At 31.3% G+C, this 14,632-nt stretch overlaps 2 protein-coding genes and 1 long non-coding RNA gene across 6 annotated transcripts in view; all 3 read left to right on the top strand.

Moving 5' to 3' along the window:
• The window catches only part of LOC127711078 (uncharacterized), a 1,247,322-nt gene that overhangs the window by 654,308 nt on the left and 578,382 nt on the right, over positions 1–14,632 (top strand). The gene's annotated exons all lie outside the window — the stretch shown is intronic.
• LOC127711097 (uncharacterized) lies at positions 1,288–5,156 on the top strand. Its single transcript, XR_007986489.1, has 3 exons — positions 1,288–1,417; positions 4,005–4,157; positions 5,120–5,156. It is a non-coding gene; the product is annotated as an uncharacterized LOC127711097 (long non-coding RNA).
• LOC127711080 (hemicentin-1-like) lies at positions 6,172–14,631 on the top strand. Its single transcript, XM_052217046.1, has 5 exons — positions 6,172–6,462; positions 7,067–7,336; positions 8,331–8,618; positions 11,582–11,680; positions 13,894–14,631. The coding sequence occupies exons 1-5, from the start codon at positions 6,180–6,182 to the stop codon at positions 13,917–13,919; spliced, it is 966 nt and encodes a 321-aa protein (XP_052073006.1). The 5' UTR covers positions 6,172–6,179; the 3' UTR covers positions 13,920–14,631.

Below are 14,632 nucleotides of genomic sequence, written 5' to 3' on the forward strand. Positions count from 1 at the left end.
ACTGCATTCAGATTATTCCCTGTTTTAGATACATGTAGTGTTTTTACATTTTGGTGTTGTCTTCAGTGGACTGTTTTTTTGTGTTTGACATTTTTTTCTGGTAATGGTATTATCTTAATTCATTTGAATCATGGTTTGGGATTGTCCCCTAGGTATCATTTGACTTTAAAAACAGTTATTGCAGTAATGGGATCTTGTAAACAAATTATAGCACATAAAACATTTTAATGTGAAAAAAGCGATTTTACTCTTTGGATAAAGTTTACCGGGCCTTCTTAACAAAATGTTTTTGATTTGAATTTTCGTCCTCATATATACTACTTATATTTTTTAAGTTATTTATGGAGTCTAGTTAAAATTATTGCGAATTAATAGGAATTTTTTAATCAACTAAATCTTTTGTTTTCAATTTGGTGCGTTTCTTTTTTATATACCTTCATCGGGAACGCTAAAACAAAAATAATAACAGCAAATGATGTATAACTACCTTTTAATGTGCGGGGCTTTATAACCAATATTATAAACATCTCATTGGAGGTAAACTTTTTTGTCAAGATAGTTGGGACCTTATTCTCTTTATAATTTATAAATGCATCAACAGAGAATTAAAGAAAGGTAAGATACAGAATGAAAACCAATGTAACTGATCATTAATTGATTTTGTTATTCATTTGTGCATTTCTTTCCTGGTTGGCATCACATAAATAAGACTTACGTATATAAATGTTTATTATGAAATTTCATTTCAAACAATAAGAAAAGTCAAAAGATTTTTAAAAACAGTCTGACAGTTACAATGCATATTGAAATATCACAGTTTCATCCCCTTAATTACCACCAAAAACACTTGGCCGCATATAGTTTTTTCTTTAATGTTTTCACATTCTTAACAATTGTCTTTTAATCTTATATTAACTTCATATAATGTTTTAACGGAAGAAATGCTAAAAGATGTGTTTGCGCAGATGGCTGTATTCTAGGCAACTGTATGAGTTGTTATGATTGATATTTGGTTAAAAGTAAGCATAATTATGGGAAATTACTGATGTCAAAAACTGCTTAATTATTTATTAAAGTTTTTTTTTGTTTTGGGTGTAAGCAGCTGAATCACGAACACATATTTTCGTTTTCACTAAGTTTTATCGCTTTTATTAGACGTTTAGGTAAACGGAGCTGTCTAATATATTAAAACAATGCTTTAATTATTTAAAAGTACGTTTGATACATGTAAGTTACTGTTAATCTCTCTTGTTTCCTGGTTTACATACATGATTCTTTTAGGTTTTATAGAGAAGAAAGAATATGCAATCATGCAGATGCCATGGAAAATATGAACTTGGCCGTCTTTGATCTTATATCTTGATTTGACGGAACCGTGCAAATGTTTTACGATCGGGCAAAATAGAAAGTCCAGATGGTGAGCTTTTGAATTCTATATAATTTAGCCGTGTAATAAGTGGCTTCATTTAAAATTGAATTTTATGATTCAAGTCACTCCACTATTTTTTTCATGCCTTTGTACTTATGGATTTGCTAGTAACAACCAGTGGTCAACCAAATGTACAAATATTTTACCTGATGTATATATAAGATATCGGAACATATTTACTTTTATTTCCTATTTGTTTCTATATATGGCACGGTCAAAAGGCAATTTATTTTAGCTGCAATTTCCTTATGCCATTAAATTTAAATGTAGATTTTGTTTTGAAGGACGTTCATGTTTATAAATATTAAAAAACAAGAATGTGTCCATAGTACACGGATGCCCTACTCGCACTATCATTTTCTATGTTCAGTGGACCGTGAGATTGGGGTCAAAACTCTAATTTAGCATTAAAATTAGAAAGATCATATCATAGGGAACATGTGTACTAAGTTTCAAGTTGATTGGACTTTAACGTCATCAAAAACTACCTTGACCAAAAACCTTTAAACAAAAACTTTAACCTGAAGTGGGACAGACGGACGAACGGACGAACGGACGCACAGACCGAAAAACACAATGCCCCTCTTCTATCGTAGGTGGGGCATAAAAATGATGGTAAATTTGGCGTCCTCCTGGCTAAAACTATAATTAGCAGTTTGTTTGTAATGGAGATTTTCTGTCTAGCAAAACTACTCTGGGTTTTCTCTTCTTTTTTTTCATTTAAGTCTTCACCGGCTGTAACTGCTCCGTTTTGCCCCAATTATTTCTTAAATATGTGTAAGTTATATCTGGAATAGTTTATTTTATTATTTAATTTTTTTTTTACCGTTGTTTTTTGGGGTATTTTGTGAGTGTTTTTACTGAAAATAGCTGTTTTCGTGAGATTATTTCAATTTTTTCGCACGTTGAACTATTTGAACTACTAATTCAGTTCAGTTTCTACTAAGAGACTCGATAATGCGAACAGTATTACAACGGATATGTTCAAATTGTTGTAAACAAACACCGCCATCTTTTCTCAATTTTGACATCGTAAAACGAGACTCATTACCGAATTGGTTCTTACCATGAGTTATACGATAAGTATTACTAGTGGAGCATGATATGCTGACCCTTCCGGGCACCTGTTATCACCCCTATTGTAATGGGGTTCGTGTAACTCAGTCTTTAGTTTTCTATGCACAGATTGTGAACTTGTTTGTCTTTTTTGGCAAATACTTTGTAAGTTTCATCCGACTCCTGAATTCGGAATGTCCCTTTGGTATCTTACGCTTATTATTCCACCAGAACTCAAGATGATTTGTCCGTCCAATACTACTACTACTTATCCTTATCACAAATTTAACAATTAATCTTACGTAACGTATAAAAGGCTTATTTAAGCAATCACCTTTAACAAAGTATATGTATTAGTAAATTATGTTTGTAAAAGACAAAGCATAGTGTACAATGTATAGACATATGTCTCCTGTTGTAGAGGGTTTGTCGCCCGCTAGAGGCCCTTTAGTATACTGATCGTTTGCTTTTGAAGCTTTATCATGGACTTGTACCCAACGAACTCTTTTAGCTATAGAATTGATGAAAAAAAATGTTATATTTACCTTAAACGTATGATCATGCTGAACAATTATGTACAATTCAAAGTCTTATAAGACCCATTGGTGGCTTTGGTCTGTATTCCGCTCTTTAGTCGGGTTGTTGTCTCTTTGTCACATTTCCCGTTTCCATTCTCAATTTTATCAATAGTTATTGAAGGTAAATCTTAATTTCGTTCAAACAAATCCAGTTGTTGGATTTTCTTTGTAATCACTTAAAAAAAAATTCCATTTCCCAATTTTAAATTTTCTTCATGAATTTCGGAAATCTACACAAACAACTAACGCTTTAAAAAAAATTATCATTTCTTTCAATTATAAGTTTACTTAAAAGTCTCATGTTATCGACTGCCTTGACAATCATTTAACAACTTTAGTTAACTCTCAATAATGGCCCCATATTATATCTTATAAAGAGAGGAGAAAGACACCAAATGGACATTTAAATTCATAAATCAAAAATAAACAACACCATGTCAACGCCATGGCATAACAAAAATAAATAAAGATGAATAAGAGACCATACGACAAACGACAACATACAAACATGTATACTATACTAACAACTTTCTAGAATCTAGAAGACGCTACATCCGAGTATCTACTTTTATATCTAGAAATTTCAGTGCACAGACAGTTTGTACATTTTGCACAAACAATAAACAAAACAACTGTTACAATGTAACTAAATAATTTAATAACAAATTTGACCCGAAAAGCACTAACACGTTACAATCAAATATTCCAAGCGGCAGAACAAACATAAAGTAATTCTGTCCAATAGTTCTTTAATCAAATGTGACGAACATACTTGTTGAACATACAAACAGACAAAATGATTGCACTATAGCACGTTCTAATAGAGTGAATATGTTTAAAAGTAGTCAGTATTAAATTTACAATATGCATATATATCCTGACATATACGTCTTCATTTCAGTTATTCAAAACGTCCAAAAATATATGATCACCTATTTCAGATTGGTTCATGTAAGAAAATGATGTAAGGAAGTAATATATTTTATGTTCAACTGCGTTCGTTAGAGTTACATCTTCCCGAGATTTATAGTGAAAAAAGTATATCTGGTCGATAAGGAAAACTGTTAATTTGACATTAATTCAAAAACAATACGGTAAGTAAAGTATTGCAAATATTTAATGTTTATGTTATTTTTGTTTACGTATGATTCCCATGAAATAATATATAGATATATGTGTAAATGCACAATGAAACTTGGTAATACAAACAGCACTTTATAAGTTTATTGTATCCGCAGCGTATTTCTGGATGTACCATCATCATAGGTCGTACAAATTCATCCTTGAAATTTAGAAAATGCATTGTAAAAACATAACGGGAAATGTTTGAGAAGTTGAAAAATTCAAAATTAATATGGAAATAATGCAAGTACATGTTTAACATGGGTTGTCACTCTAATTATAGCGGTCAACGAAAATAACATCTAATAACTGTTGTTGGTCCAGTCCAATGTGCTTTTATGCATTACTTTCATCAGGTAAGCTTTAAAATATGAAAATCTTTTAAACGTCAGATCATATGATCGAAATGGGGGCGAAAATAATAGCCAAAACCATCAACGGTCAACTTTCCCTAAGGGAGTTTAAAGCCTAGTTTCTAAATAATTTATAAATTCGTCGACGTTTAATTACAAAAACGTATGTTCTAAATCAAATATATTAGTAATGCAATAAGAAGCAGGAAATACAAATATACAAATACTACAACCCCCGCCCCAACTTGACAAAAATCCAGATGATTTTGTCCGTTTAGTGAATAGATTTGGTTTATCTTTCTATCTATCTTTTTCGTTCTTATTTTCTTTCTTTTTTCTTTATTCCTGTACTGGCTGTATCAAAGGAGAAAACTACGTTATAACTCATTAAAATTGACGTCTGCATATTAGGTTTTACGAAGTTTTACGTATAAAAGCAGGGATAAAATAATTTGACTTCAGTTTTAATTTTGATGTTAACATGTATTTAGACATAGATAAGATCTTGATCTTAAACTTACACAACTGAGCAATTGCATATTATTGAAGAAAAAAAAAGAACTTTTTAGTAAATATTGCAGGTATGAATGCGGCTTTTTTGTCTATTTTCCAGTGGTGCTTGGTGTTTGGGACACTCCCAGGTAGTAAGGATTATTTTTGCAATAGTTTTTCTTATAGTAATATGTATGAATTGAAAAATGATGTCTGAAATTAAATGCAAGATAGTTAATGGAAAATCTACTTGAAGATATAGGCATGATTGTCATTAATACAAAAAAACATTGCTTGACTAAAAAGAAATGACCATGCCAAAAGGATATTCAAAAATTAACGCAGAAATGAACAGAATACACCAGGGCTTGAAAAAGAACAGGATTTTATTCGACAATTAAAAATAGAGCGGTCATCTAGGAATTAAGGTAAAAGTACTTTACCCAAAATAAAATCTCGTAAGTCGATAAAGAAAAGAAAAAGACAAATCAACGGAAAACAATAAGACTACAGAAATTACATGAACCTCAAAAGAGAAATAACCTATGTTCTATAACGATCAAACAAATCATGATTACATCCGTTTAACCTTAAAAAGGATGTCTTCAACGCTACCAATAGAAACCATTGGTTTAGCATATTACTTGGAAGCAGGAACTAATTAAATGTAACCACAACTTTCAACAGTTTATGATAAGAAAAGAAATTTACAGGAGTCTCCACAAGATGACACACTGTAAATCGTACAAGGTCTATCAATGTTTTAATATCATTTTTGATTTGAATGATTAATGGTCGGATTATTTAATCATAATACTCTAGTGCAGACAAGTTACTTTTTTAAAAAGTAAAATATTGTTTTAACGGAGAATCATATTGCTTAAATCATAAACCACCTTTCACACAGCAACTGTAATCTCATTTCTGGAACTCTTACACAAAATTTAAATATAGGTCAAAGTTCGATATCGACTGTTGTATGTATCTTGATTTAAGAGTAAACTGCTGTTCAAAATTATAAACATCTTTATATACATTTGAGGCATCTTAAAACATACATAATTTTGAAAAATATTTTGAAACGTACAATATGAAAGTGTATCTTTATTTTGTTCTTATAAATGGTTACCTTTTTTCCTAGGATTTCAAATGAATGAGATAGAGACCATTTATGCTAGCACTGGGTCAGATGTGAAAATAAAATGTCCAAACGAAAAAGTTACTATATGGCAATATTCCGATTCTAAAGATGTTCTTGCTGAGTGCAGAAATGGACAAAACAGTGTTAATCTAAATCTAAATGTATCTGACAGATTAAATGTTACTTCTGATTGTAAACTACTAATACATAATCTTACAATAGACGATCTCGGTACATATTTATGCGTGGCGATTAATGACGTCTCCTATGCAATACACGTTAATCTTCGTAGTAAGTAATTTTCCTTATCAAATATTTTTAAATGAGGTTATTTCATTCTTTCAATATAAATCACATGCTATTCAGATTTGTTAAGAAAGTAAATATAGTGCTAATATTATATAGATTTTACCAATAATGGTAGCAAGTAGTTTTTATAAGAATCGTTTCAAATTTGCATACGAAGTTACCTTATGTCGTCTGCATTTTCATAGCAAAATGCATTTAAAGTGGCGATTGTATATAGATACATTATATACAATTAAATCATTTTCAACCCCCTCCATTTTTCTCGCTGTGTTGAGGAGCCATTGGTGACCTTGGGCTGTTTTCTGCTATTTGCTCGGGTTGTTGTCTCTTTGATACATTGCCCGTTTTCATTCTCACTTTTAATAAAAAAAGGAATTTTCTTAACTAATCAAAATTGCAAAACACGTATCGTTTAATAAAAAACACAAAACAAGGAAGACAACTCAGGAACATTGCAATGTAGACACATTAAACGCTGTTCTTATGAATTGATCTATACTCGAACAGTATATTATCTTTTTTACAAACTTACGATGATCGATGTGTATGGTATAATTTCATGTTGATAATATCCCTTTTAACTCAGAACTTAAGGTAGATGGCGCAAACAACTTAGGCGTTTTACACGGAACTGAAGGAGAAAATATAACCTTGGCCTGCACTGTTATAGGGTTTCTACCAGGTGATACATTACATTGGATAACAGAAAAAAAATTACTGGCCTCAGGAAACACTCAATCATTGGAATATGTGCTCCAGGCCCATCGATCTTACAATTTGAAAGAGTTTACATGTATAACGGAAAACAGCAAAGAAACTTATCCACTTGAAGCCGGTGTACAGTTAAATCTTTTTTGTGAGTATCTGACTTATAATATTACTTTTAAAGAACAGTTATTTACGTGTACCGCCATTATCAATGTAATTATTTTTTCGTCAATTTCAATATCATGATTTTCTAATTAAATACTGTTAATTTTGAAATAAAACAAGTATCTTATAAGTTGTAAATCCCCAGTTTTTGGTGGGGTTCGTGTTGCTCAGTCTTTAGTTTTTCTATGTTATGTTTTGTGTACTATTTTTTGTCTGTTTGTCTTTTTCTTTTTAGCCATGGCGTTGTCAGTTTATTTTCGGCTTGTGAGTTTGAATGTCCCTTTGGTATCTTTCGCCCCTCTTCTACAGTTTTATGAAAAACACATATCAAGGGTAAGCCTAATATATTGTGAAATCCGAAGTCGTGCTGTAAAATTGTTCAAACGCATATTTTTACAGGGATCTCATGGTGATTTATGGAACTGATGTTATTTTAATCTAGCGTCACTGATGAGTGTTTTATAAAAAAACGCGCATTTGGCGTATAAAATAGTAATCGTGGTATCTATGAGTTTATTTACAGCCACTGGGTCATTGACACTGTTGTTGGAGGTTTCTTCCCTGAGGGTATCACCATCCAAGTAGTCAAAACTTCTTCGTCGACATGAAATATCAATGACATGGTCATAATTATAAAAAAATTGTTAACAAATCTTAAACATTTTTGAAAAACTAAGGATTTTTCATCGATGAATAGATGACCTAAGCCGTATTTTGCAAAACCTATTGGAATTTCAGGTCCTCAATGGTCTTCAACTTTGTACTTTATTTGTCCTTTTAACTTGATTGATTCGTAAGTCATAGACGAATCTTTTGGAGACAAAACGCGCGTCTAGCGTACAGAAATCCCGGTATCTACAATGAGTTTATTTGTAGGAAATATTCAGAGAGAGTATTTATCACTTTGATATGCACTTTCAAATACATTTAGTTTTAATTCGTCTCAATATGAGTCGCCTGTCATTTTTTTTTCTTAGTGAAGCCTGCAGTGTCGATAACCATTTCTATAAACTATAGTGTACGAAAAAAGGAAAGGATTGTTAATGTAAAACAGGGTCAACACATGGAATTACAATGTCGAGAAAAAGACAATGCAACCGTAAATGTGGATATATTTTCATGGTTATTTAATGGAAATGCTTTTCAAAATGCAACAAAGAGTGTTCTGTACAACAAAATCAAACCTGAAAGATCTGGACAGTACACCTGCATGGCAAGCAATAAAGCTGGGGAAGATTCTGATACTGTTAATATTACTGTGACCTGTAAGTACGAACTATAATAATTTGTTGATATATATATATTCTTACATTGGTAACAGTTGATTATCGGATTTATCAAATCGAGATACACATGTGGAGCAGGATCTGCTTATCCTTCCAGAGCACCTGAGATCACCCCTAGTTTTTGGTGGGGTTCGTGTTGCTCAGTCTTAGTTTTCTATGTTGTGTTTTGTGTACTATTGTTTGTCTGTTTGTCCTTTTCTTTTTTAGCCATGGCGTTGTCAGTTATGTCCTTATGAGTTTGAATGTCCCTTTGGTATCTTTCGCCTCTCTTAGTAAGTAAATATCGAATTTAAAGTACGAGCCTAGGCAAATACTTTAAAATTCGATAATTAAACAATCGAGTTGCATAAATACAATAATTAACGAGTAATGCTTTGGACCTTGATGACAGTCAACATTTTAACGAAATGTTTTGTATTTACTCTACCAAAAACAATTTATGATAAGGTACTTGGATTCATTTGCGTTTACAAAAATAGATTCGATACTTAAACGCATACGATTGTTAGTTCAATACGATAACATCTGACTCATAAGGATTAACTTCAAATGAAATTAAATATGAGGTATATGTCAATGTTACAGTTACCCGACGAAATCTACATCTCGAAGGCAAAATTTTAAAAAAAATGCTTCACAAAGTATCAAGTTCTTAATCGCCCGCAGTGTACACAAAATTTGGAAATAAATTTAAAAAAAAAATGAAGATCTGTCGTAAGAATTTGGTTAGTACCAAATATTGAAAAGTATTAGCAATATGACATACGATCTCGATTGAATACTGAGAGTTTCAAGAACGTTTGATAGCTTACCTATGTGCACAAAACGTTTTATTAGAATCAATCTTAAAGTACAATTGCATATTCCTTAAGCTGGAAATCTACAATATCCATTAAGCATATATCAATCTAATATTTAAATCACTCCAGTATAAACAAAAGTAATTTGGTCGATTGAATCCTGAGAGTTTCAAGAACGTATGATATCTATCCTATGTTCACAACACGTTTTATTAGAATCAATCTTAAAGTACAATTGCATATTCCTTAAGCTGGAAATCTACAATATCCATTAAGGATATATCAATCTAGTATATAAATCACTCCAGTATCAAGACAAAAGTAATTTGGTCGATTGAATCCTGATGATTCAATAAATTGGCGGGTTGCAGAAGACGTGCTGTGTTATTAAGTTAAACATATTTAAGCTTTCAACACCTTTTTTGAAGTGCTTAGATGTTCAGTTTATTTGTCCCTAAATATGTCAATTTAGACATGCTTATGACATCATAAAGCTATATAAACCTGTTAATTTTAATAACATTTTAATTATACGAATTAATTTAAAATAATTTTCTAATTTTGGCAATTTTACGGGACATAAAATGACTCTGATAATACCTCTTCATTCCGGTCATTTAGATCTTAACAACATCTGAAAAGTCTAAACAATTAATTATAAAGCTATTTTCAGTCTTTTAGTCAATTTGCAGACTTTTCGACTGCGATTAATGCAGTACTGTTCAGAAGCTTTTCAGACAATTCAGTATGTTTTTAATGTGTACAGGTAAATTACAACTACTAAAGAGTCTGAACATAGACTGAACAGATCTTAATTGACTGCAGGCGAATTACTTATTAACGTATTGCTCAGTCTTTCAAGAACTGTTAAGACCAAAATTACCGTTTCAGATCAAAATTGGTGTATTACTGTATGACTCGATCATGTCTGTTATAGCAACCAAAATTAATTATTTGAACGTGACAAAATCAATTGTGCTGAAGTTTTGGATGTAACTATTATGCCCATATGCGTGATCGTATTGTTATGGGTTATGAAAGTCATTTGGGTAATAATTGATATTTCGAATTTTGAATCTTGTACCCGGAATCAACTTTTTTTATTGTAATTGTTTTCTCGAGCAAACAAAATATTGTTTTAATCACAGATGGTATTATCAGAAAAAAGTTAAATCACAAAAATACTGAACTCCGAGGAAAATTCAAAACGGAAAGTCCCTAATCAAATGGCAAAATCAAAAGCACAAACACATCAAACGAATGGACAACAGCTGTCATATTCCTGACTTGGTACAGTCATTTCAGATTATATACTTTATTCTCATATAATTGTGGTATTTTTTTTATTGTCAAAAGGCCTCTCTGAAAATTAAATAGTAATCACGGATTAATCTTAACTAAAATCGTTGAGTATGTCCTTGCTATATTGAGGTGTAAAATGCCCCCGATATTTACCGTTTGGAAATACTTCATTCGAAACTTGACCTGTAAAATTGAAAAGAAAAACTGTAAAGTTGAACGCACGTACTGTTAGGGTAATTACAAACATGTTGCACCATATAAGAGCATAATATCCTTCAGAAAATGGCGAGACCGACTCTCCAAAATTAGACACACAAGTGACTTCAAACATGTCTACTCTTGGTAAATTTGTTGTCTTTACAATTACAAAATATAACTGTTGTTTGGTCGGGTTTGACTTTGTTATCATTTATTTCAACCAGAACCTGTATTAGATTCATTGCGTTTAACTGTGGTTCCTTTTGTAACAACCTTGGTTCAATGCAAATGTTCAGTGTTTACTGTTTTACATTTCATTAAGTAAAGTTTGAAGCTCAAACACAAATATTTGAGATCAAAATAAAAAATACTAATACAAGTATAACCATCTGATGTCATATAATATATTTATTATACTTTTTTCCAAAATTCAAGTTTCAAAACAAGTTCAGATGTCACACGCTCTACATACATATGATGAATGCAGCAATTATCTTTAGTTAGTGAATTCAAAAAGGAATTGTCCTTTAGTTTTGGAGGTCTCTCTCTTGTTTTAATGTACTGTCCGCTGAGTGCAATAAGATGAGATAAAAAGATTAATTGCCATGGTATGAAGAATGAGAAAACCATTTATCTATGCAGGTAGTCCACCTTCGGTGATTTACATTTACTCATGGAAAACCGGGGTCATCAGTAGTGCCGCAGTTGTTGGGTGTCTGCTTTTCTTGTACGGATTGAAAGGTAATACATATAAACTCATCATAGATACCAGGACATTCTCATTAAAAATTGTACTGAATACTGAATTATATAGCAATTTGTTTTAAGCTTGTAATTTTTTTACACGTTACACACTAATACTAAACATCAGAGTAAACTGCAATTTAAGGCAAAAATGCATGATTAATGTCTCTCTGTCTCAGTAATAAATAATATGTGGGAAGTAAACAATGTGAAACCAATTGAGGCAAATTCTTAAATAACTTAAAAACGATATATATGATTATATCTAAATATACATAGAAGTCATCGATTGTCCTTTAAGCTTACAATTTTTTGGAACATTATTAATACGATTCGGAAGTAATAACATTATTTTGATAGATAAATGTATACGTTCTTATATATATAACAAATAAGAATTAAATCTATATAATTGTATGTGCAAAACACAAAACATGACGTTACCAATCTGTAAAAATAAACATGATTGTCATTTCAATATTTATTTTCCAGCTCTGGCAAAAAGGTTGTGCTTGAACATTGCTAACAATAGGTATACTTCTGTAAAACTCACGAGCATGTCATAACAGTCTTTTGGACATCTAATTTTATTAACCTTTCTTACATTAAATATCCTAGTTTTCTTACTAAGTATCGAAGTTCATAATTTCAATGTTACATAAAAGAGACAAAATGACAATAATTATTCCAATATATACCTTGTACATTTGTGAAGATCTTACATATTCAGAAAATTTTGAGAGAAAAATAAGTTTATGCGACGTGTTATTACAAAAGGATGCAGTCCTGGACTGTACAGCAAAGTAATTTGATAAACACTTATTTTGACAGGTTAAAGTTAAACTTTGAGAGGTTAAACTAAAACTGTGACAGATTATTAAAGGTAAAACCGAGACAGGTTTGAGGACTTTAAAAAATGCTTCCACAGCTAGGACCAAAATCAATTTAACTTAAAGACCAGACTTAGTCATAGGAACGTTTTATTGGCCGAAAAAGTTAACTTTAGACAGGTCAGCTCTTGAAATTAAGTTTGAAACCTGTCCTGCTCAAAGTTAACTTCAACCGGGACAACTCCAATTGAACCAATCTTATAAAAAAAGTAAACTTTTAGATGGTCTGCTCAACAGTGAGATTACTTGCGACCAGGACAGCTTTAGGTTGATTGATAAAATATTTTAAGATGTCTTTGTATCTCGATACAAACAATGCAAATAGAATGAATGATAATACATAAGTGATAAATAATTGGAGAGTAAGTATACTTGAGTTTACCTATAGACAAGTATTCCGATGTAACTCATTTTTACTTGTTATGCTTCAAGTTTTTGTCAATGCCGTCCCTCTTAAAGACTCACTTTGGTTGGATTCAAATCATTTGAGATTACATTCTATACTCTTCGAGATATGTTTCTGTTTCATGCATACTTAAATGACTCGTAGCTTTCTGCTGAAATTGGTATTCGAAAAACAGTTTCTTTTAGCCAAAATACTACATCTACATTCTGTCGTCTAGTGCAGATGCCGCAATAGATGTTTAAATTATGTGAATTTATTGTCTTGTTTACTATATGTATTTTATCAACTATTTATTCAAACCCTTATCAAATATACCATGTTGCCGTAAGGCCAATTTTCATTTTTTTTGTTTCATGTGTGAGGATTACTTGTTACACTACAAGTACATACTAAATATTTGGTTATACAATTTATATGTTTTTATACCTTTTAAATGATTAGCTTGTTTTGATTATAATATCTTCATCAGTCGTTCTGAATGTACTAGGAATGTTTGATTTTAACATTTATATCACGTAATACCAGATTAAAAGTAGTCACTACTCATTATGTTCTGTGCTGAAATACACATGGCACATAAACCATCACTAAAAATCATTAAACACAATGTATTTCTCGTCAAACAATTTAGTTTGTAAAAGTCTTGATTGTTGGAGACAAGCCAACAAACAAACTTGTTGTTGTTTATTTGGTCGCTGAAGGACAGTTGTTTTATTGGCAATCAAACCACACCTCCTTATTCTATATTTGTAAAAAAAAAATACCACAAAAGGCTGCATATTTGATATTTAAGGATTGAAATAGTGAAATGACAAACGGTTAACTGTTATAAAAGTAATTATATGCATATTAGAATATATCTAAATACAAACATTGAACATCGTTAAATTCACAAGTTTTCAATTTGATTGTAGAATCAATGGAACACAAGGCAATATAACAATACCGGAAACAAGTGAAACTCAGTACGATGAAATAGATGGTGCGTATTACAATTCATCGAATATCAATGGTAGACCTGAGCTTACATTACACAATGCAAATATCGAGACACTCCTGTCTTCAAGCAATGGTAGAATCGTAGAGAATATAACTGCTAACAATGCTGGTACAGGGTATTACCATCACGAAATAATTCCGCCTAGCAACGATTTAAACATACATAGATCCAACAACGCTTCCTCGAGGTCGTCATATGATGATTCGTATCTTGTTCCTTGTCGAAAATACATTAACCTGAAAATTGACTTCAATGATGAAGACAGTCATCGAATAAGAGAACCAGACAATCTTGATGACGGTTTATCTGCTTCAAACAGCGAAAGTAGTGAAACATATATTAAAAGTGATCAACAATACGAAACACTGGCTGCAACAGATACTGTTGAACATTCTTATGAGAGTCCAATTGCAACATATTGACTATATGTTAAGTTTATACATTCCATAGTATTAAGAATCCTTGTAGTGCAAATTGGAATTCCAATACCGACATTTAGAAATTTCGCTTTATTTTTTATTAAAATTCAGAACAAATCAAAAGAAATTGAGATATCCATATTATTTCTAGAACGATCCTGGATTGTACTTAATAATCACTTAAAAAGACATCATTATACCAATATTTATATTTTCTTCCTAATAAAATAAACT

The sequence above is a fragment of the Mytilus californianus genome, unplaced genomic scaffold, assembly GCF_021869535.1.
Source record: "Mytilus californianus isolate M0D057914Y unplaced genomic scaffold, xbMytCali1.0.p SCAF_8, whole genome shotgun sequence".
NCBI classification, from domain to species: domain Eukaryota; kingdom Metazoa; phylum Mollusca; class Bivalvia; order Mytilida; family Mytilidae; genus Mytilus; species Mytilus californianus.